General features: G+C 38.6%; 1 protein-coding gene across 1 annotated transcript; it reads right to left on the bottom strand.

Moving 5' to 3' along the window:
* Positions 1-735: 735 nt before the first annotated feature.
* On the bottom strand, positions 736-25,281 carry LOC105436916 (zinc finger MYND domain-containing protein 11). The gene is made up of 13 exons (XM_030990505.1): positions 25,155-25,281; positions 21,828-22,115; positions 21,419-21,571; positions 20,095-20,178; positions 18,892-18,984; positions 17,647-17,790; positions 16,768-16,848; positions 13,427-13,545; positions 12,242-12,560; positions 8,854-8,997; positions 7,979-8,395; positions 6,095-6,268; positions 736-5,245 (listed from the first exon to the last, which is right to left on the bottom strand). Exons 2-13 carry the CDS (start codon positions 22,107-22,109, stop codon positions 5,123-5,125), a joined length of 2,133 nt encoding a protein of 710 aa, XP_030846365.1. The 5' UTR covers positions 22,110-22,115; positions 25,155-25,281; the 3' UTR covers positions 736-5,122.
* Between the last annotated feature and the right edge of the window lie 833 nt (positions 25,282-26,114).

Genomic DNA, 26,114 nt, shown 5'->3' with positions numbered 1-26,114 from the left:
AAATTTGATTGGCAATATGGTAGATATCACTATACAGCTATCATTAGGGAATGTTGAGCGCAAAGATAAGACATAATAACAAACTATCTTTCTGAAAATATAGTAAAAGGCACATAGTTTAATTTGTACAATAATACATGTAACAAAATGTCAATAAAATATCCAAACTATGCTTCTAACACCAAATCTAACCTCCTGTTATATATATTCCTATTTAGTCTTCCTCTTTGCAATAATACATGTGTAGTTTTCTTTATAAAGCATGCAATAACGCAGAAATTAATATTATGCCACATTTTTTACAAGCCTGACTTACATACGTATGAAGCATTTGATATGCAATTTGCAGTCTGTGGCAGATTCCTTTTTGATAAACTACATGTACTCATGGCATATCAACAAGTATATGTTAATTTCGCTTCAGTATACACATTCCACATAATACAGCCTGGTGTAATGGCACTATAAATGCAGTGATGCAGCACCTCTTAAACTTCAGAACTAAAAATGGCAGAAAATAATTGTATGACTAGTAGTCTAGATGTCATATTTAATGAGAATTCTGTATTAAGCGCTATATAAAAATTAAATATTATTATTATTATTATTACATGAATTCAAAAATGTACATGTATAGAGACATTGCAGCATTGAATGTACAAAGCAATTGTCTTGTAAGTAATTGAATCATTGAAATAATGTTCTATTAAATGGCAATGCATTAAACAAAATATATTGCTTTTGAGAGTTGTGATGGTTACAAAATTGAGAGAAGCTGCTGTAAGCAATGTTAGGAGTACCTTGAATAATCAGAATTGTAAAAAAATTAATAGCGTGGACATATCACAAATATTTACCACTACATGTACATGTATGTCCAGGTCCAGAAAGCCCCTTATACACATACAAGAGGCAGAAAACTGCTGTGGCAAAAATAATTACTGGTACACAAATAAAAATAAAAAAAGAATTATGAGATGTGTAGTTGCACTGTGCATGTCCCATCTTTGTATATATATATATATGACACAGACATTGGTCAATACATATTGGGATAGATGCATTCAGGTTATTTTCCATCCTAATTTCCTTCTATGTCATTCAGTTGTGAACATAATGGTTTACAGACTTTAAAGGTAATACAAATTATCCATCATGTATTTTGTATAAAGATGCAACATTGAGTGTTTCTCGCATGTTTTTTTCTTTTCTTAAGCAGCATAATATATTTGGTCCCACAAGTACATTTATAATGTATCATCCGCACAGAATGTCATAAATATTTAACTATCAGACTTTCATAAAAACAGTTCCTTCCCATTAACTTGTAAAATGTCCCAAAAGGTGGACTTCCATGCCATCTACACTTGTACCACTAATGAGAATCACATATTCATTTCTTACACTACTCAAGTTGGCTGAGCTTCTCATAGTCCCATTCACTACAACCAACACATAAACCAATTGTTCAACAAAAAAAAACAAAAAAAACAAAATCGCTGAATATTACTTGGTATTCCCCAGTTTAAGACAAAAAAAAAAAAAAAAATACCACAAACAACCATATACAAAATTGGTGTCTTACACCCATCAGAAAAAGAAAACAAAATCTGAATTAATTTACACAAAAGAAGGCAGAAGAAAATATTGATAAACATGCAATTATTTCAGTTCTGTTGGATCGTTTGATTTCTCTTACGGTACTCATTAATAGGCAAAAATATTCAAAAGCATAGCAATATTTACATAATGAGAAATAGAAAGAAGAAATCTCTCAAACTACCAAAAAAAAAAGTAGAAAGAATATGCACCAGAATGTAACACCAAACAATGTGAAGAAGAACGAATGGAAATTGAAGAAGAAAAAAAAGGAGTAGAAAAAAAAGCAGGCTATACATTTTTGTAACACAATCATGCATGTACCTTGAGTATAACAAGGACATACACAAAAATATAATATCAAATATATATAGCATAAAGTAACTGGCATTAGACCTTGTATGTGTAATATATTTGGAATTTGTGAACGATTGATTGTTAATCTTTCTATTAAGAGCAGCACCTGGTTCACGATTACGGGCTACCCTGTTGACATTTGTAAGTAAATCATTAAAAAGGAATTTACACCAAAAAAATACAATCAAGCATCTTCAATGACAGAAGCGGTGTTTTGCATGTACATCCAGGCTTAGGATTGTATACTACTGCCAATTCTTAACTTCTTGTTAGAAAATGTGCATAAGTGGGTAAAGGACATTACAAGGAGAGAAACATGTATTTGATATGTAATACAAAGAAAGTAATGTACATGCATTTATCATCTAATGACACAGTGCACATTAATGGACATCAAGTATAAAAGCAAAGCCCCCTCCCCTTTTTAATAATAAACATACATGTACTGTCATAGCGATTCGAATTTTATAACAAACTTTATTTGCGTAACAAATTTGTTCCTGTTACAATAATTGTAGGAGTCCAGCTGGGGACAATTTATTGTTTTCTTGCCAAAACGTTAGATGGGGATGGGGTTCCTTACAACTCAAACCTTGTTTTGTCGCCCAATTTACTCCAGACAATTTAAACTCACTTGGGGTATGGCATATATATTCTTGTTGAGATGTCTTGCTCATATTTGGCAATCTTCCATATCCTACAGGCTTGCAAACATTAAGTAGACTAAAGATATGGGCAGCGTCTCACAAAATCATGATAAGTACAAGTTCACCGACATCCCATTGAAATGCGTGTATTAAGTTTAACCCTCATTTCAGTGGGATGTCGGTGAACTTGTACTTATCGTGGTTTCGTGAAACGCTGCCCTGAAGATCCTAAGTACTAAAATAATCCAATGAATTTAATTTAAACAAGATCATTCCAATAGCAAGTCGAATTCTAGATCTTTTCCAAAAAAAATCATGGTACGAAAACATTTTATTTTAACTCTCTTTTTCAGCTTTGGTCAACTTCCAGAACATACAATGAAGTGCTTGAGTTGATGTTTGCAACCAGTACATGTTTAGTGTCCTTGGAAAACCATACACTAATATATTTGGCAATCTGGGTATCACAGTCCTGGCACACAGAGTTATTGAACTAAATGATATAACAGCAGAAGCAATGTATACTTCAATACCATAGCAAAAAAACTGCTTTTTACATAAAAAAAGTACAAAAATATGAATGGATGTCATTTTGTAAAGTCAATCAGCGACTACTAAAAGCCATGCCATACTGTAACTACAATGTAGCTTGGCTTGTGCGCGATGTTCATGCATCATTATGTTGGAGCAAGCAAGTTTTTTTGAAATATAACACAGAATATGCAGCATGTTGTTGACCTGTGCAATATACAAAGGGAACCTCTAAAAGGTTGACAACACCAACACTTTATTCATGAGTATTCACAAGTACTTCTACATATCATCATCCTATGGAGATTTCTATAACAGATATATAATATTTACACTTTATATTTCTCTCTATCTTCTTTAACTGCTCTATAATTTAAATCGATCTGGATATAAAAGTCGTTGTTTCACATAATTTTGTAGATTTCTTTCTCTCTTTTTCGCTCACACACTGTAAGAAAATAGTCGTCTTCAACACGCATTCTTATAGGAGGCAATATTTTACACATGTAAAGTCATATGTAAGCCTAGGAAAATGCTATAGAAAATTGCAATATGATGAAAATAAAATATTATTATCTAGTAGTTGCTGGTACCATGATGCCTACATGACATTAAGTTTCACAACACCAAACAGGATCCTATAATCAGCTTTAAAAATGAGATAATTCATTAAGTACATTAATACTGTGAGTACCATTTCTCCCCAACATGGATTTTTTTTAATGATGACAAGTATTACCCAGTCTTTATGTCTGTTTGCAAACATACCTACAACTTTCTAGGGTCACCTAAACAATAATCATTCTTGCCTGATAATAATCATTCTCGCTCAATGTTTTCCAATATATTATTTTTTCAATTTCGCAATGTTTCCAAAATCTATGCTTGGTGTAATCACAGGAAGAAATGAAATTACATGTACTAAATGGCCATTTTCAAATACCTTCACTACATGAAGCTTCCTTTCAGTTTCTACAACCTAGTAATAGTATGTTCATAAAATTATTTGAAATGAAACATATCGCTGTATACCGGTAGTGAGAATTAGAGCTTCCAATAATCCTGCTCTGTAGATTTGTTAACCTACTAACTATAATCCCAAAACTAGCAATGCATCATTGATCTCCCCATCACCGATAAGAGGAACATTTCGCTGTAGAGCACAACTTCACCATGTGTCTTTTTGAAATATAATTTACTTGTCTATCCTTTCAACAGGCTCCACAATTAGATATATATCAAACACTGCATATATGACATCCATGTACTTCTAAGAATTCATGAATGCTTTGGCCCAAGTCATTTATAGTTTACACCTTGAAAAAAAGTCTCAAAAATTTACACATTCACTATGCTGACAAAATCATATGGAGAGGATAGATGAAAAAAATACAGGCGCAAACAAACAAAGAGACAAACGTATACAACGGAGCGGGAGGAGATACAATGGGGGGGGGGGGGAGGGGTGGAAAGAGGGACAAAGGAGATACGAAGATTTTTACAAAGGGGTAGCAAGTAAACTCTTGGAAAAGATGACTATTTCAATGAATCATGTCTCGAGTAATGTCAAGTCAGAAATGGAATGACCTGTCTGGTTGGTCACATCCAAACTGCATCAGCGCCAAGGTTATTGTCGCCATCTCGGTTCAACCGCTCTGTAGTTGAGACATCTGACGAATCGGACAGGGATGCATTGGAGGGGGCATAGCTAGTTTAGACAGATACTTAAGTCACCCAAAGTTTTCTTCCGACTGGTCAGTCGTTTCACCGAATCTCCAAGTGTTCCTTCCCAATATAAATTGTAGGGTGGGGGAAATTATTCAGAGTCACAGAAACTTTCTTTTCTGACTGACCAGTGACCAGTTAGTGCAGTTCCCTCCCGTAGATATTGTAAGGGGGAGAGAACTCTTCCAAGCTCCAAGCTCGCGTACAAGTGTCACAAGGATCTGTCTCTATGGGCTATGAAAGGGTGGGGGGATGGGGCGTTTTCATCGCTTGCGTCGACAGAGTCTCTTATGCTCCTGATGCCAATGGACTTGCTGGCAGCTGATGCTGCAGTACGACGTGTTCCAACAGCAGTGATACATGGCCTCCTTCTCACAGTTTATACACTGAAAGATGGAAAAGAAACCAAAACCTCAGTTAAACAATCGATCATTGAACCATTTCAACACAAGTCTCTTAACCTCATTAAAGCCACAGGCCCAAATTCACAAAGGAGGTTTGTCGACAAACCTTGGTTTTCGTGAGTCATATGACGCGTTTCGAAGCGTTTTTACAAACCAGGTTTGTAAAAATGCGTCAAAACGCGTAATATGACGTACATTAACATCGGTTGTCGACAAACCTCCTTTGTGAATTTGGGCCACTAAGATTGCAGGACTTTATTGCGACTGTATTCTCACATGTGCACGACCACATGTAGGGATATGTACACATGACCTCACAATACTGTCATTTTGATGCACAAGGAAATGGAAAATCATTCATGATTAGTAGTGAACAGGTAATCACATTTCTATTCTCGAAAATTCCTAAAGACTAAATTCAAATTATTTCATCACAGAAATAAGATTAATAAATTAATACTAGGCCAACTTTACCTTGATATCCAATCATCTTGCTCTTTCAATATCTGTTTAACCCTAGCCCAACTGGGCTTTCGAGAGCACCTTTTCATAGGGGGTCTAATTACCCCCCCCCCCCCCCACCCAGATTTAACAAATAGATCTAAAAGACTTGACAGAAGAAATCACCAAAAGACATGTGATCTGTGGCAGTTGGAGATTTCATACAGTGAGAATAGGGGTCAAATGGAAGTCTGTGCTACTTATCCACCTTTTGTTTTTTTCTTCTTGGTTTGTGATATTATTAAAAGAGTTTCTGGATCTTAATGATTACCATCTTTACTTTCAATTGCGGTTTAAAAGTCAATACTATGCTTTCATACTAGTACTCACCCACTGTTTCTTCTTAGTCTGAGATATCTCATCTGTAAGCTTTTGGAACTGCTCATTGAGCTCCTTCTTGCATTTGTGTTCCGTCTCCGTCTTCGCTCTCTGAACGTCAGCGGCAAGTTTGTCCTTCGCCTCTTTCAGGAGTTTCTCCTTCTCTGCATGCCATTCTTGCTTGGCCTAGGATAATGAAACATTCAAGGTAAAGGTCATATGTCAAAGGTCATGAGTCAAAAGTCACAATGTAGTGGATTCTGTGTTAAAGTACATTTAATCTCCTCTGGCTCTGAACAGTCCATATATGTTGTATGGGATTCATAACAGAGAATCGCCTTTCAATACAAAACTCTATCAGTTACCCTATCCTATACTATGAAGCCAGGGGGGTCTTTCATAAAGCTGTGCGTAAAGTTACGCATAAATTTACAAATAACTTGAATATGAAGAGCTAAATGGGATTCTCAAATCCTTTTAAATGCATAAGCTTAAGTTGAAATATATATGCAGATGTACATTCACCTTATCATTATTAAAGGTAAAGACCAGTTATGGTCATGCGATTGCATTGTGAAAGAAACGTTGTGGAATCGATCAGAAAAGGTTGATCATCTAGCATCTAGCATCTGCAAGGTTCTGGAATCATCAAAATGATAAGAAATTTGGCCCATTCTTCGTAAAGTTACAAGCACTATACACAGAAAGATGTATATGGGACTACCCTATATCTCTCACAGACCATGAGAGAAACAAATTTACCAAATATATGAATTAGTAGGCGGTTTCCCGGCAAAGTTGTTATCATCATGTATTAGTCAAAACATATTCTTTCACATGATTGGTAATAAGAGCTTCCATTTCATTTTTTGAAATTGGGGCGTTTCCAATACTGGTCTTTACCTTTAACAAAACATTTTAATGCAAAGTGTATTTTTGGCAACAATTTAATTGAGATGATGGGAAATACAGATTACAGTCACACTTTGCTAAAATGTCAGGAAAAACTTTGGGCATCCCATTTGGCTCTTCATATTCAAATCGTTTGTCAAGTCATTTGTAACTTTACACACAGCTTTATGAAACACCCCCAGGAATATAAAGAATACTCAAGGGAGGCAATATGTACCGTTTCCTTTAAGGTACATGTATCAATAAGAGTAATAAAGTGAAACATGTACATGTATATACAGACCACACAATGGAGATAAGAAATGCAGTCTTGATGTACAGGTTCCTATCAGTACAATAATCATGTTTCAATGAGATTGATAAAGTTGAACCATTTAAAGCTAAAGACCAGTATTGGAAATGCCCCAATTTCAAAAAATGAAATGGAAGCTCTTATTACCAATCATGTGAAAGAATATGTTTTGACTAATACATGATGATACAAATTTTGCCGGGAAACCGCCTACTAATTGATATATTTGGAAAATTAGTTTATCTACATGGTCTGTGAGAGATAAATGCATATAGTCCCATATACACCTTTCTATGTACAGTGCTTGTAACTTTATGAAGACTGGGCCATATTTCTTATCATTTTGATGATTCCAGAACCTTGCAGTACACACCAATACTTATATGCTAGATGATCAACCTTTTCTTATCGATTCCACAACGTTTCTTTCACAACGCAATCGCATGACCATAACTGGTTTTTACCTTTAAATGTATATACAGACCACAACAAGGGAGATTAGAAATGCAGTCTTTAAAGGCAAAATGTCCTGTACAGGTTCTTTACTACATGTTTCAATGAGAAAAACTATTCAAAGGAAACAAACATGTGGACTTTAAAAACAGGTGATCTTTCTGGACATGTGGCCTTTCTATGCAGGTGGTCACTAAAGATGGTTACAAAGTTTGTAAAGACCATAAATGCACTCTGACCTTATCTAGGGCTTCTTTGACAGCCTTGTCCATCTTCTTCTTATAATCAGCCTCTAGCTTTACTCGGAGAGCTGGCATGGTCTTGGAGTTATCTTCGAGTCTGCTGGGGGCTGATCTTAGACTGGGCGTCGTATTCTCACTGGTACCTTCCTCCTCGAGAGGTGGTGGTGGAGTGTCGTCCAGGGTGTCATCTGAGGGTTCGTCATCTATGGGATCGTCATCTATGGGATCGTCATCTCCGTGATCATCATCTATGGGGTCATCATCTAAAGGATCGTCATCTACAGGATCATCGTCATCATTGTCGTCTTCCTCTTTTTTTTCAGCATTTTCGAGCTCCGGGACTGCATCCATCGGTTCGGGGTCCGGTTCTGTTTCTGGTTTCATTTTTGGTTTCGTTTTTGGTTCCAATTTGGGCTGATGGGGGAGAAAGATAGTTGGTTAAAATTCTTGATTAGTGATGATTTTTTTGTAATTTTTTCTTTGTCATTATTGATTTTAGTCTGATCGGTTCATCCTAATGCTCTTTTTCTCTAATCCTCAGAACTAATTTTCAGTTTCCTCCCTTTCCCTAATCCCCTAATTCCTTCTCTCTCTCTCTCTCTTTCTCTCTCTCTTTCTCCCTCTGTCTCTCTGTCCCTGTCTGTCTGTCTGCCTCGATGTGTCTCTCTCTTTTACTCTTTCTCTCTCTATCTCCCCCTTCCCCTCTCTCTTCTTGTTTCCATGCTACATGTACATTCAAGTCTTATTTTCACAAATGTCTTCTTTACCCCCCCCCCCCTCCATATCCTTTCTTCACTCTCTTCCACCCCCCCTCCCCCTTTCCCCTTTGCATTAAAAACATCCACAGCATTCAGGTCAAAGGCAAGACTTACTTTCGTTGCTGACTTCGTTGCTGACTTCGTTGCTGACTTTGCTCCTGCTACTGACGACGATGAACCCTCCTCCACTTTGGGTTTCTTGCTCACAGGTCCATCCAGAACCGGGGGTGAGGTCTGGCTGGTGCTAACACTGTGGTCCTGTTCCATTACAAAGAAAAAAGATACAAGGGAGTGGTAAACAAATATAATGGTTATGTAGATATACAGTAGGCTTACAGTTGCACTATGTGAGAGAGGGAGAAGATTGGGGAGTCCTGAAAAGGACTGTTATTAATCTTTCTGTGAGCTTATAGTTCTAAAGAGAACTAAAGCGTCGGCTGGAGAGGATGGGTAGTAGGAGGGCTCAACGTTCCGAACAGGTTGACTATCCATTGTCAAGAGTGAAAGCTCAAATAAAGATTACGAACAGTCATTTTGAGGACTACACACACACTCTAGAAAGAAAGATTACCAACAGACCTTTTCAGGACTCCCAATCCTCCACCCCCCCCCCCATCTCTCACATGGCGCAACCGTAAGCCTACTGTATATGATTATTATTGTTATTTCTTTATTGCAACCAAAACTTGAGGCTGCATTTCAAATAAAAATAAAATACAACAGATAGATAACAATGGTAGAAATAATGTACTCAAAGTCAAATAAACTTCAGAGTCTGATACATAAATGATAAATGCTATGAACAACAATGTCTACAATCAAATTATTACACATCAAACAAATTAATATACATGGAAGCTCATGAGTACAATATTTCATAATGGTTGAATAAGATTTGTAAGGCACCAAATCAATTTGAAAATCAAATGCTCAAAAAGATAAACCCAAAATACCATTCAAGGAGGATACAATACATGAAAAAGAAGAAAGAAGAAAAGGTTGGTACATGACTGGCACTTTTTTCTTAGCAGTGAAAAGAGGAAAACAGGTAGAAGTGGAGAGCAATTTAGCTCTGGTAAGCTCAGAAACAGCTATGAACCAGCAATGAATGATACATGTATATGAAAAATCAAATCCACATGTCTTTGGTAGAGTGCCTTTTCCATGCAGTGAGAAAGCACTTTCCACTCTGCTCCACTAAGTACAATAATGCAATTCACATCACAAACATCACATCCATATTCTCTAACAAAATACAATATGCACACAATTCTGAGTGACAAATGCCCTCTTACAACATGAATAATAAATCCCAAAAGAGCATTTGTTAACAAAAAAGTACAAGTTCAGAAAACATATTGATTTAGCACTTTGTAAGCTCTCACGGTTATGAACCAGTGCACCATTTCCACTTCTTCTGTATTCAGTTCTGTAAAGCCCGTAGAGACATGCAATTATGCCTGTGTGTTTCGCGCTATACAAAAACTTTGAATTATTATTATTGCTATTTAAAGTCACTTTTAAAGCTATTTCTGTCTCACGGTGTCCTTGTTCTTCAACTAAATACGTAACACTGAATTTAAATAGAGGACTACCACTTGTTCAACTCCACAGAATGGTATTTCCACTATCTTCTAGGCTCTAGCACATGGCAAATAAGCAAAGAAATTTTGTCTTACAAACACACTAGGAGGTAAAAAAAATTAAACACATATTGACTGTTTTGAAGGGCATGATTTAAAGAGGACCCATTCCCATTTTTCATTTAAAAGATATTAGTAATTACACTTATCCCTAAATAAACTATAAGAGTTATTCAAATGGAACACAATTAAAGAACATGAATTGATAAAACATTATTCAATCATTAAGGTCCACAAGCAACTCAACTCGAAATAAAATTCCATGCATGCCAAAATCTATAAAGCAAGTGTGAAGGCTAGTATACTCCCTAGATGTTAACAATTTTAGAGTAAAATTTTCATACTTAAATTTGCGATATCACTGTAAAGAAGTATTCAAAGTGTATATTTTGAATATGAGATGCGAGCATGTATTATTTCCATTCCAGACGATGCTCAAGGTGCCTATAAAGTATAATTGTTATCCTGGCTTTAGCACAGCTACTGGTACTGAAAGCATTAAAGGAATAATTTCCTACTTCACTGTAGGTAAGAATCCATTTACTACACCTGTGTAGAGAGTGCAAAATGTAGATTCATTAACTAAACCCTAAATCTGGAGAGCAAAATCGTTAATAGTTTGGGTACCCTTTAATATTCCCCCCTAGGTGATCACAAGAGTGAACTATGCCCCCGAGACAGAGTCTTAAGTTCAAAAGGGACTATTCATTTTAACAATCCCAGAAAAACAGTCAATATTTGTTTGTAAACTAACCTGCATGGAGTTAGTAAACAAGAAGGAACTACTACATTGTAGGGCCTTTATATGTGTTAGTCTTAAGCCTGGGTAGCTCAGACCCTATGGTCGACAAGGAATTGTGATTTTGAAGTAGCCATTTTTCAACTACTGATCCTTGTTTATGGAACTCCCTCTCTTCTTTCTGACAGTCTGGAATTAATTCAAATCATTCTTAAACTAACATACTTCATCAGATGTTCAACTACAGATTTGGTACCAGGAGCCAGCACTTTGGAACATTTTAAACAGAAATATGGCCCGAAATAAACGTGCATCATAATCGTAATCCTCACCATCATCACCATCAACACTGTCATTATCATCATCATCTTCAGCATATTTCACCATCAGCATCACCGTTACCATCACCATCATCACCATTACCATCACCATCACCACCATCATCATCACCACCTCCATCATCATCACCGCCACTATCATCATCATCATCATCATCATCGCCACCATCATCATCATCATCACCACCATTATCATTATCCGTATCGGCATCATCACCATCATCATTCATCTCCACCACCACCACCACCACCACCACCACCACCACCACCACCACCACCACCACCACCACCACCACCACCACCACCACCACCACCACCACCACCACCACCACCACCACCACCACCACCACCACCACCACCACCACCACCACCACCACCACCACCACCACCACCACCACCACCACCACCACCACCACCACCACCACCACCACCACCACCACCACCACCACCACCACCACCACCACCACCACCACCACCACCACCACCACCACCACCACCACCACCACCACCACCACCACCACCACCACCACCACCACCACCACCACCACCACCACCACCACCACCACCACCACCACCACCACCACCACCACCACCACCACCACCACCACCACCACCACCACCACCACCACCACCACCACCACCACCACCACCACCACCACCACCACCCCACCACCACCACCACCACCACCACCACCACCACCATCATCACCAACACCACCACCACCACCACCACCATCATCATCCATACCACCAACACCATCATCATCACTTTCCTAACATACCTGTCCTGCATCTGTTGTAGAGCTTGCCCTGATGACATGCCTCGCTTCACACTGTGCATCCTCCTCCTCCTCCTCCTCATCCTCCACCATGCTACTATCCTCATCATCATCATCATCCTTCTTCAGCTTCCTCTTCCGCCCAGACGACGATGAGGTCCGGTCCTTGGATCTGCTTGCAGCCCTCTCCTGGTATTCAGCCAGAGTGGCCTTGTAGAGCTCCATCTCCTTAACGGCAGAACGCCAGCCCATCGAGGGCTTCAGTCTCAATTTCTTTCGTTCGGTGGTGATGTCGCGCACATGGATGAGGTCAATCCAGGCCCTAAAGGTTTTTCAAATGATAAATTGAATATATTTAGTAAGTGAAGAATAGTAGTTTGTATAATGTGCATCAGGCCTTAAATTTCATTACTTTTAGGGCAAGGTCACTTTTCTGCGGGGCAAATTCCTATATTAAAGCACAAATAGGAAGAAAGGAAAGGGCACACAAAATCCCCAAGGCCAATGAGAGGGGCATTGAGGCCAATCAAAGGGGCATCCAAGGCCATGGCCTTGGTGGCCTTGGATTAATTTAAGCCCTGGTGCATGAATTAGAGAGTGAGAGGGAAAGGGGGAGGTGAGGGGAGGAGGAAGGAGAAGCGTGGTTAAAAAACATGGAGAGAGACACACCAAGGGATGGGGAGATGGAGAGAGAGAGAGAGATGGAGATAAAGGGCAAGGGAGAGAGAGAGAGAGTACATGCTAATAAATGGAAATAAAGTAAAGATAGAACAAGAGACAAAGACACCAAAAAAAGAGAGACAGGGGGAGAGATGGAGGGGAAAAGCAACAGAGAAATATCATATCAGAAACAAGGAAATAAAAGAGAGAGATAGAAAAGGTGACAGAGGACACTAGAGATACAGGATGAATAATGACAAATAGAAATAGAAAGGAGATAAAGAGACAGAAAGGAGATACAGAGACAGAAAGACAAACAGACAGAAATAAAGAAAGAGAGAGAAATTAGGAGATATAGAGAAAGAAAGAAAGAAAGAAAGAGAAAGACAAGGGTGAGAAACAGAGATGATGTGGTGAGGAGATTCCTGAAAGGGAAAGATAAAGAGAAACATTGAGAGACACACAAGGAGAGACAGAATGAGAGGGAGACAAAGATAGTGAAGGGAAAAGAGAGAAGACAATACGTACCTTTCATGCCGTGAACCAAAGAATCTAACATCTGCTCTCGAGTCTGTTTTCTGTAGTACTTTAGCAGGCCAGTATCCGAAGCCAGTCATCTGGGCCCAGACAAGTTCGTGAGCTGGATGCTGTTTCATGAACACAAGAGATAGAGATGACAATGGTATAAAATGCCTTTTTAAAAATACTCATTGTTTAAAGCCTGTCTGCACTAGTTTGGCCCGTAGGGATTAGACCTCCCTGCGTGGTCACTGACAGGTGGTTAATCTCATCAAAAAGGCTCTCAAAAACATCAGAAAAAGGGGATCATGGGGGACTAATGGGTACTTCTTAGGCATTGTTTGCTATATAGAGGGCGCAAGTAGCTACAAGTAGTGCAGTCCCGCTTAACCCTATAGTCTGGTTCAGATATGACGCTTCATATTCCTGTATAGCTCTTATAACACTGAGCTCAGTGAATATGCGTAGGACCTTTGTTGAGCGCATTTGGCTTTCATTTACATATAAAAACAAGGGAAACGCTCTCGGCGGTCTCGCCTGCATAACGCAATTCAATATGATAAACCAGAACGTCAATGACGTAGCGCTCATCCACATCTCACAACAACAAATATCGTAAATTTTATGTGGTACACTTTTGAACTGGTCAAAAAATAGAAATTTGATGCCCTGGAAGGGACATAATTTCATTTCATGTGCATAAAGTACCATAAATAATCAATGGAGCAAAATCTCACAATTCTGTGTAGAAGTTTATTGTTCCAAATTTAGCTCTACCAGATAAGGCAAAATCGGTCAAGAAATGAGGGAAAAGAAGCAATTTTTTTTATTTTTGGAATAAATTTGCATAAATTACCATAATTAATTAATGGAGAACAATTTCAAAATTCTGTGTAGAAGTTTAGTGTACCAAAGTTAGCTCTACGATATAAAGCAAACCAAATCAAAATCGGTCGAGAAATGAAGGAGAAGAAGCCTTTTTTGTGATTTCAAATAAATTTGCATAAATTAGCATAGATAATGAATTTCACGATTCTGTGTAGAAATTTAAAATCCCCTCCTAGCCCTATCATATGAAACAATCAGAATCAAAATCGGTTGAAAAATAACGAAGAAGAAGCATTTTGAAAATCTTAATGTTGATGCCACAACAAAGTCTAAGTTTGTTGACCTTAAATGGCCTTTGACCTGAACTTAGTGACCTGAAATTCTACTCACATGATTGGGGAGACTTGATAACCCTATAGTCCAAGTTTCATTGACTAAGAACTTATACTTTCAAAATTATTTCAAAAATTCAAAAACTTAACCTTAGGTTAAGTTTTCGATGATGATGCTACAACATAGTCCAAGTCTGTTGACCTGAAATGACCTTTGACCTTGACTTTGTGATCTGAAATTCTACTCACATGTTTGGGGATACTTGATTACCCTGTAGTCAAATTTTCATTGACTAAGAACTTATACTTTAACTAGATGGAACTTCGACTGCGCGCAGTCGAAATGATGCCTCCGTCATAGAGCAATTTTACAAACCAAAACAGAAGAAATTGTTCAAATTCAAGTTCAATTGTAATCCATTAACAGGTTCTCAGAATATCGTGATTACAAGCAATTTCTCATATACATATATGACCCTTTGATCTTTGACCACATGACCCTAACATCTACTCAGTTCATTGGCTCTGCAAGATGTCCCGAGTTAAATAGTAATCCATCTGTCAGTTCTAATGTGAATGCGTTCACAAGCTATTTTTGCATACATAATGAGCCCATGACCTTTGACCTTTGACCTCATGACCTAAGAATCTACTCAGTTCATTGGCTCTGCAAGATACATACATGATCTAAGTTTGGGAGGAATCCATCAATCTGTTCTAATGATAATGCGATCACAAGCTATTTTTGCATGCATAATGAGCCGCATGACCTTTGACCTTGACCTCATGACCCCAAAATTTAATCAGTTCATCGGCTCTGCAAGTAACATACATGACCTAAGTTTGGCAGGAATCCATCAATCGGTTCTTGAGATAACGCGATCACGAGCTGTTTTAGCATACATAATGAGCCCTGTGACCTTTGACCTTTGACCTCGTGACCCCAAAATCTATTCAGTTCATCGTCTCTGCAAGATACATACATGACCTAAGTTTGGCAGGAATCCATTAATCGGTTCTTGAGATAACGCGATCACGAGCTGTTTTTGCATACATAATGAGCCCTGTGACCTTTGACCTTTGACCTCGTGACCCCAAAATCTAATCAGTTCATCGGCTCTGCAAGATACATACATGACCAAAGTTTGGCAGGAATCCATCAATCGGTTCTTCAGATAACGCGATCACGAGAACGGGACGTACGGACGGACGGACGTACGTACGTACGGACGTACGTACGGACGGACGGACAACCAGAAAACATAATGCCTCCGGCTACTTCGTAACGGAGGCATAAAAATTATACCAAAAATTCAAAAACTTAACCTTAGGTTAAGTTTTTGATGTTGACGCCGTCGCCGTCGCCGTCGCCGTCGCCGCCGCCGTCACCGGAAAAGCGGCGCCTATGTCTCGCTTTTTGCTACGCAGGCGAGACAAAAACATCTGCTGCAGTTTACCACTTCATAAATGAATGAGCATTCAAAAGGCCATGTTACTGTGACCAGTGCTCTCTCAGCCCCAAAAGACCAGGGGGTTGTTTCACAAAAATTTGAAGTTGAATTTATCTCTAAGTTGGACAATATGAAAAGCTGTTAGCATCTATACAAATATTTTGTAAAAGTTATTTTAAAAAGCATAAAATGTTGATTCAAATCATTTATATTTTCTACTATCAAGGACAGTTCATGTTCTTGATGTGGAATTTAAAAAAAGTATAAAATACTTGAATTTTTGCTTTTGAATATATTTTATTCTTAGGCTACAAATGGCTCTCCATAATATTTAAGTCCAACTTAGAGTTAAGTTCGAATTTGAATCTTTGTGAAACACCCCCCCCCCCCCCAGGCACATTCCACCCCCTCCACCAGATCTTGGCCCCCTGAAGTAACACAAATTCTGAAACTTAGCATGTATGTATATGGAACATTCTGTATTTGATCAATAGTGATGAACAAACAACTGCATTCTTAACCCCCCCCCCCCCCTCCCCACAACTAAAACACATTTTTCCTTAACGGCATAACAATACTGACACTAATTACTGAGATCTAGCTTAACATACCATATAGAGCCCCTTAGTCCTTAATCTGCAATACATCAAATTAATTCATAATTGATCCATATTTACATCCAACTCAAATCTCAAATATGACAATACGAGTAGTACATGTGACAGTTACATATACTTACACATGGTTTGCAAAACCAATCTTTCTGTGTTCGATCATTGGACATGATGTAGCAGTCTTTGCAGAGACGGATTTCAGATAGCTATTAGGGTTAAAGGTCAAGAAGATAGAGAGATCAAGTTAGGACTTTTTTGGTTGAAATGTATACTGAAATAGTAACGGATTATTCAAAACATAAGCGAAGCTTAAATGGTCTCGACCAAAGTATCCCAATTGAAGCTTATCTGGAGTTCTGCTGTGGAATTACATTTGTAAAGGAACTGGTTGAAATTATCAATTAATTCATTGGATCTGAAAAACACAAGCAAGTATTTCCAAAAGTACATTAAAAGTAACACTATCAAAACAAAAAGTAATGAGTAACTCATTACATTTACAAGAAAGGTAGTATCTCGGACTTCACCATAAGGAAACTAATACAAACTTTAATGAATATAGGTCACTGAACAGCAAATCCTACATTTGGGTGTCAAGACCACAAGCTACATATATATATGCTCTTGGTGGAGATCACAAGCCTAATACATACTTCTTTGCTAATTATTAAGCTTCTTACATGTTCTATCAGATTCAGATTCAGATTTTATTTCCGTTTCAAAACAAACAAAATATAAACAGACATAATATAATACAGTCAAATATAATATAAACAAAGTAAATTCAGTATTATGTAGAACAAAATTTAGTTGATAAGAAATATAAATATCAATTTAATTTGGCAGATATCATTTTTTTAACCTCAAGCGTACTTTTCATTTGATTGTGTGAGAAATTACTTTATGTTATCAACCAGAACTACCCGACATTTCTGTGACCTTTGACCTCTCACATGACCCTGATCAATACGACTACATAGAAAAATCTTCCAATATGAACTCACATCATAGAGGCAGTCTTTGAGGGTCTGTACACACAGAGCAGCTCTCTCACTGACACGGCCATGGTAAATATGGGAAATGTGAACGAGGGCATTAGCATCACCTTCAAAGTCTTCTAGTGAGCGATACTTTTTCTCCGACAGTTTCTAAAAGGAACAAAAATGTATAAGCATAGTTTACTCTTTGTAGCACATGACTATTTTCGTGTAAGTAATAAACTGGTGATTATGTTGAGCCCCCTGTTTTTTGTTGCTGCTTTTGTCCGTTTGTATCTCTATTTGCTTTGGTTTGTTTGGATATTTTTAGCAGACACAACTGAACTTTAGAACAGCATATATATGACTGCGGGTGTATACGGAACAAAAATATTGACATTTGAAAATACATAATTGATTAAGGAATCAATGATGCAAAGCACCGACAAATATTATTTTGATGTACAAAGATGGGGTAAAGTAAGTCAGATTCAACTGTCTACCATTTAATACTGCATTAAAAGTTTTAGAGAAAATTTTACTTTCTTCATATGATTAGATATTGGTCGTTACTTTAGACTAAATATGTCAATGAAGAATTATTTGTATTAATGTGAGCAATGAACAAACTCACTTGTTTTGCTGACTTTTTGCTTAAAATGACATTTTTGGAAATTTAAAGCCTATCTGCACTAGTTTGGCCAGGAGGGGTTAGACCTCCCTGCGTGGTCACTGACAGGTGGTTATCTCATCAAATCAGCTCTCAATTAACATTAAAAAAGGGACCATGGGGGATCAACGGGTACCACTTAGGCATTGCTTGCTATATAGAGGGCGCAAGTAGCTACAAGTAGTGCAGTCTAGCTTAAAAAAACTTGTTCTCATTATACAGATTAATTTGTTAAAAGGAGGAATGAATTTACTTCTTTTTGCAGGAAGGTTAAAAATGGGCTCTCATGGAAAATGTTGACACCGTTCCAGTGTTTACCCAATAGGAGATGTTTTGTCAATCACCAGGATTAGCTTCGGTTTTATGACCAACAAGCTTTATGTAATGTTCTGTCTTTTCCCCATATGGTAAAGTCCTTATCTGACATTTGCATCATCCACAGACTCGCCGCCGAGAGACTAGGGGGTATTCCTTGATCGGCCTACAAGTTTGCTGTGTGCAGACCTGTACACCCATGAATGGTATTTCCGTCAAGTCTGGTGTCAGCAAATTATGACCTTCTGCATATGGAAACTGACAAGCCACTCCCTTTAAATTCTTACCTCCATCATGATGGAAAGATCCATGTGCTGATAAACTAGGTTGTAGTAATTGGGTAACTCATTCAGATTCAACTTCTTTGTTAGATCTCTGGACTGAAAGACAAAAATGAAACTGCTTTTAAAGTGAGAAGAACACCTTTTCAGAAGCAGGGGGCCATTTCTCAAAAGCCCATATAAGTTTTACTTTTCAGACATCTCATTGGAACATGCGTTATAGAATTAACACGCTTTTCTATGGGATGTCCACAAACTTTGACTTATGACGGTTTCGAGAAACTGGCCCCCGCAAACCAATTTGATTACCTATATGGGACTCTTCTGTTGGCATGGCAGCTGTCAACAGTTATCTGTTCATGCCGGAAGTGGCTATTGTCTGTTATTGCACAATATTTTATAAAGAAAATCATGAGAGTAGGTGTAAATGTCTTAGTAATATTTACTAAATTATCAAGGTCAAACCATTAAATTGGCTTAAAATTGAATTAATAGAGAGACGTCTAACATCCCAGGGAGTGTTTCACAAAGACTAAGATCGACTTTAAGTTGGACTTAACGATGGTAGGCCGTTCATGCCACTGGTGGATCTCACTATTGGTCTCTCAATTATGATCTTTAGATAATATCTTTTCCTTCAATAATGAACTATAAAAAAATATAAATTCTGTAGATTTGTGACCACAATCTATATGTCCCTTGAGAAACCAATGCCAGGAATGGTTAGAGGAACTAGTGGCATGACCAGCCTGCCATAGTTAAGTCCAACTTAAAGTTGATCTTAGTCTCTGTGAAACACCCCCCCCCCCCCAGGAGTGGTATTCTGTAAACAACTTGACATTACTACAGTATAGGGTGTTCTTAGTGAAAGTATTGTCAAAACAAATTTGAGTTGCAAGAGATGTCTCAAACATAAGCTACATGTATACTCAGTCTTTGAGCAATGGCGAATACAAATTCAAACTTTTTACTTTTTATGACAATAGAAAAATCTGTCTCTCATAAGTAAAATACTTTCAGGATATTTTCAGGCCCTTGGGGATAACATATTAATGAGTATATATACATATGTATACATATTTTTCATGCATCAACATACTACCTTTTCTATTCATTTATACACAAAGTTTTACTAAGGCAGTCATAGAGGCTATTAACAGCTTTGATTCTGAATGAGGGGGGGGGGGTGAGAGTGGATCTCTTGCTAACCTTTTCTTTCATTCTGTTGAGAACATGGAGTAAGATTTTGTTGAGATCCCATTTGCTCATCTGGACTGTCTTCTTCTTGCAGCTCTGTAGATTGGAAACAATGATTTATCAAAGCCTGTTTCATAAAACTTGATATCAATGACAAGTTACAATAATTGTTATAAGCTACTGAAATCGTGGCTTACGATTGGCTGAGAACAAATTTGTCGTAGACAGTTAGTATTATGTTATTGATAAAAAGTTTTATGAAACAGGGCTTGATTTATTGGTTTCTGCATCTTTTTCTTTTTTTTATCATACATTTTCATGAACATAATATGGTTTGATACAATATTTTAAGTGTATATAATTTTATACAGATAATAAACGAAATTAAACAAATATATTGAATGCATAATTAACATACATTAGATGCAGGAGGGCTACAGAAATAAGCAGAGTAGCTTGACGTGCCCGCAGCCCTCAACTTAGATACAACAATAAAAAAAAATATAAATAAAAAAGAGTGTGAATCTTTCTACACAATGAAGTAATGAATGTATGACAATCCTGCGACTTCTGAGCAAGACAGACTAATTATCTTTTCTTTTTCAATTTGGACTTTTGTCTGCATGTATGACGTGTGGGCTGTATCCAAACACATCAAGCATTCAAAACTTGACTCCCAATTTAATCTTGCCGTAATACAGGAATTTTTAGAATGATCGAAAGGCACTTCGATGTTGTTTCAAGAGCTTTAATATATTTTTCTTCATCATAATATCAAGGGTAAGCCATTGTTTTGTGGATCTTTAGACAATTAATGCCTATCACATTTTAATTCTAATAGTCTGATCAGCATTTTGGTCTTGTGTGTGGTACAACCGTAACTTACTCAGTCTTCAGTGAGTATTTTTTAACTTCCTTTTCTGAACATTCTCGGTACCGCAGGTGACTCCTTCCTTGCAGCCTCAACTTAAGAGCAATAAAAAGACCTACCGTCATCTGAAACAATTTCCATTTATTTCTAAAGCATATATATTTAATTTTATTGAAATTTAAGTTTGTGATTGTATATTTTAAGTTCTTTATTGCAAAATATCAATGTGAAATTAAATTTTGAAATACCTGAAATTAATTGTTGAAATAACCGAAATCGAATATTCAAACCCGGGTTTCATGCTCTGTAGCATCTCCACAACAATGATTTTTAGAGTATCATTTTAGAACCAGACTTGAATTCAGGAATTTGGTTCATGTACGATTGTTTACAGAGCAACTGTTGCTAAACCATCAGCAGTGTAGAATAGATCATGTGTGGTATTAAAACAAGCCTGAGGCTTACCTCGCAAATGGGACAGATCCAAAGACTGAGTATCTTCTCGGGGTCATCGACCTTCACACAGTCTGCGTGATAGACTCTGTAGCATGTCCCACAGCACAATACATCCCCTCCTGCGTGGCACTCAAAGCAATACCAATCATGGGGCTCCTCAGACTAAGGAAAAAAAGGAGACAGAGAAAGAATAAGTAAAACAGAAGAAATCTAGGAGGAACAGTTATTAGGTGGGGAAAAGAGTCTCTATGATGTTATCAACAGTATACAAATGATGCATGTCGACTTTGTAGGATAGATGCATAAACAGCCTCAACAAGAGCGGATAGATTCTATAATGAATGAATGAAAAACTCAAAACTAATGTGCAAGTAAAAAACAGCATCTGTCACTTATAAATGAGTGCCAATGACTTTACCTCTTCAGTTCTCTCTTCAGCACACCAGAAGGCATCTTGTGTCTCTCCCTGCCTGTGTCCTTGCTTGGCCTTGGACAGCTCCTTCACCAAGAGGCCCTCCTTCACAGCGAAGGCCATCTGCTTCTGGACCTCCTTGGTGGAGATCTCGTAGGAGCGCTCCATGAAGCGGTAGATGCGATCAAGGTTGGCCACCTGCTTGCCCTGCCGGATGCACGTGATGGCCTCCCATAACTGAAGGATCACCTGCGGGTTCGATAAGCGACGCTTAACGGTCTTCACCATCTTATCCTACATTTAGAAAAGGAAAACAAAATGGGTGTTTTTAATCCTTGATAGATATCATATTGATTTATCAATTGATTTCTATATACATATTTTAAACATACATAATGTCGATCAGTGTGATATAATTACATAATACATAAGACAATACATAAAAACATTACCGGGAATCATTTTAACAAGTAACATGATATTGTAGAAGCATTCCCTGATGTGATAGATGCCCGCCCCCCCCCCCAGTGTTATTTAGGGTACGCGTATGCATTAAGGCTGTGCACAACCGTGTAATGAGGTACCTGAGTACACTCCAAGGCTTCCCAGCGAATACTTGAATATTCGGACGCCATGTTTTGTTTTTTTGTTTTTTGTTTTTTTTTTTTTGTTTTTTGTTGTTAGTTTTTTTGGCCACCACCATACCACGGGAGCAGTATCCCAGGTCCGTCTCTGAAAACTCATGCAATTTTACTTCGAGTTGCAGTTGAAGGCGCCGATTTAATAATAATAATAACAGTAAACAATACTGTTAAAAACCAAAGATGGCAGAATAATCCATTTTCCTCCGAGTCCAAACAGAAATCCGGACATTTGGTCCCAGTTTCTGAGTGGTGAGTTTGACCATGACTGAGCTAGGAAACATGTTTACCAACAGTACCATGCCAGCGGCAGGCGCTCTCCCTGGCACGGGTAAGCGTCAGCCTGGACAGTGCCAGGTGACCGGGAATTTTTTTTTTTTTTTTTTTTTTTTTTTGCAGCCGAATATTCGAGTACGAGAAATCGTACTCAAGTAGTTGTCAACAGTGCGGGTACTCGAGCATTCGACTACTCGTCACAGCCCTAGTATGCATGTTCCCTCCTTTTGAAAACACCCCTCTAAGTCCGGTCCCTCCATTCCCGGAGTGGGGGGGGGCGGGGATAGATGCCTTCCACCCGCCCTCCACCCTGCCGGAAATGTAGGAGAAGAGTAAAAATTTGTTTTATTTCCTTGGAAGAGACATCCTTCATGTAGAAGGGTGCTCCATGAAGTAATAGATGTGCTCCAGCTTCACTTCCAAATTCAGAAGCAAAGCCAAAGCCGCTAGCCAAAGCTGAAGGCAAAATGATTATGAAGAAAAAACTGTGATAACGTCATTACGAACTTGTAGCTCGTGCACAGTTTTTCCTTCATAATCATTTTGCCTTCGGCAGGGACTAGAAGGAATGAGATTTAGATGACGTCATGCACAGTGAGAGTTTAAAATACGGCTGCAAGATTTTCAACATGGATGTCGATTTTGACCCATAATTTCCTAAAAATGGACCATTAAACGGATTATTTTAGTCAAGTTGGTAAGTAGAACCGAAGTAGTTAAGCCTAGATTCTATACCTAATTTTCAAAAAAACATGCACCGGATATGCATCCTGTGAGGTATGGAATTTGGCCAGTAGTTTTGCCAAGTTTGGTGCATTGATTTACCCACCTAACCTACACCTTAGTAGGGTGTTTGAACGATTTTTTCAATTTTCAATTTGGGATCGTTTTTCACCATTTTTGTATGATATTTGAATAAAAAAAGTAAGCAGAAAAACACATTTCAAATTTCAAGTCTAACCGATGTTTCTATCAAAAGATACAGCCCCTCCAAAACGCTGCAATATTCATATCGATTTGGTCAGAATTGACAAAAAAGACGTACACGCAGAGTTATGTTGTTTTGCTAAAATTTAGCCAAACAGCTGTATCGCGCGATATGCAAGCGTATGCCTATCGTACGCATGTTGCTAAGCTGAATGCGCGACTTGCAGCTTGAGCCACGCTTTCTCTGCGATATGTGCCATTGACTAGTATGGCTAGCTGTTCGAGCAAAAATACCCGGAAGTGAATACACGTTATAGTCAATGGCAATATCGCGGAGACAACGTGCACGTGCACGTGCTAGCCATACTCTCATTCAGGTTTCGTTCGTACGCGGAGATGTTACGCGATGTAACAATGGTTTGGGCTGAGCGGAGCGCACGCCTCCCTAATTAGCTGATCCAACAAATGGGGGGGAAGGGTATTTTTAAACTGTAATCCCTTGTGATCCCTGGGGGCTAGCGAAAAAATAAGCACATAGATATACTCCTTAGGACTAGCTGGGACTACTTATCGATCGGGGCGTCATATCTCAAAAGTGACAAACCTCGGAGTTAGCCAGGACACAATGTTAAAATCGCTGTTTTGACCAAGATATTTTTAGAATTTCGAGATGACCCCCCTTTGGAAAAATTGGAATTCGCCTGCTCTTTCATATGACACCTCATTTATTGAGTATCACCTTCAGGATCACAACAGATAAAGGTTTGAATCTCGAATTGAAAAAAAAAATTGACTTTTTTTACATGGTCGCGCAATGCACGTAGACTGCATAGAGATGCGTGCAATCTCTATGGGAAGAATTTTAGCACACAACATCGGGTGCGCAATCAGACACCCTAACCATAGCGCGTACGGACCTTTTCTGCCTCTAAAGAGAGGAGCCGACCCTACCCAAATCAGAGGCTAACGAACGAAAGAGACAGAAAATTTGGTCTAAGTTAGCACCAGCTGGAATTCCCATCGGCGACTGGTGTCATAGATTTCCGACAGCTTTTGACGGATACTCGACAAAGCAGAAGTTCAGAACTTACCTGGGATTCCAGGGCAGGTTTCAATCGCATATAGTTATAAATGATTTGCATATACTTTTTTCTTTGTTTTATACCTCTGGCCGCCCACCGGGGTATGCCACTCACCAGAGACCATACTCTATCTCTAGTCATCATGTCATGATCGTGGAGCTGATCCCACGGCCCAGTTCCTTCCGCGGGCCCCGGCCCGAGTTATCACAGACCGATCCCCCTGATCACACCCGGTGCTCCGATGGGGCATCGCCATCGAGTTCTGTGCATTGTGTAGTCACTTGATCACTTGTGACTCGGGAGGTTATATTCGCAATCTTCAATATAATATGAATTGCTTTATAGTTTTTAAACACTCACATATTTCATTCCAAAGAACAACATCTTTTAAAATTAAATGGACTCACCAATAAACGCAGATTTCTCCGAATTCTACGTCAAGTTGTGCTCAATTTAGAACAAGATACGTACGTACACATGCACAGTACATACACACGTCACGTAAACGAGTCAAGCATAACATACGATGCGTGTACTGTATGCGCTATATACTTCCGTGTATTTTTGTTGGTGTAGCTGTATTGTACGATTTGTATAGCGCAGAAGGGACAGACGCTTCTCAGCTGACTCATACAACGAATGCACTGAAATTCGACTTACGCACTTTGGTCACGCATATAGTATCAATATGCACATAATAATATCAACACGCGCATAGAAAAATTATATCGAGAATATAGTACTAGGTCAGTGCCAAGATTTTATGCATATATAATATATAATATATCTCTATATGGTCAGTGCACCGCCCAATTTGTCCAGCATAGGGGGAGCTCGGAGGGGGTTGACACACATAACAAAAAGCAGGAGCAGGGGCGGCGATCCGGGGGGGGGGGGACACGCCCCCTCCTCGATTTTTTTTAAAGGGGGGATTGGCCCCCCTCCTGGAAAATTTGAAAAAGTGCAACAACAAAAAGGAATAGCAAATACTGACTAAAGAGTGCAACACACTTTTAGGCTCTGAAGAGCCCATTCAAGAGTGCAGCCCCGCCCGCCCCCATCCCCCCCCCCCCCCCGGCCCCCCACTCCGAGAACGGACGGGCGTGTTACCAAAATGTCCGGTAAAGGGGTACTTTTCGTGCGACAAAGTCCGGCCCGAGAAATGTAAAAAAAGGGGTTTATTAACTTTTCACCCAGAGATTTCTTTAAAAAGGGGGTGTTTTTCGTTTTTTTTTCTCTCTCATCTCTTTGGATTCATGCGAAATTATTCCGATTTTAGGGGGTACATTGAGCATTTTTCATGATTAAGGGGGTTCTCCAAGGCAGGAAAAGCCCGCGAAAAGCCCGCGAAAGGGGGGTTTAGAAAT

This window comes from Strongylocentrotus purpuratus, unplaced genomic scaffold, assembly GCF_000002235.5.
Source record: "Strongylocentrotus purpuratus isolate Spur 01 unplaced genomic scaffold, Spur_5.0 spur5_scaffold_19, whole genome shotgun sequence".
Lineage (NCBI taxonomy): Eukaryota > Metazoa > Echinodermata > Echinoidea > Camarodonta > Strongylocentrotidae > Strongylocentrotus > Strongylocentrotus purpuratus.
The sequence above is the reverse complement of the archived record's forward strand: the minus strand, read 5'-3'. Positions and strand labels throughout refer to the sequence as shown.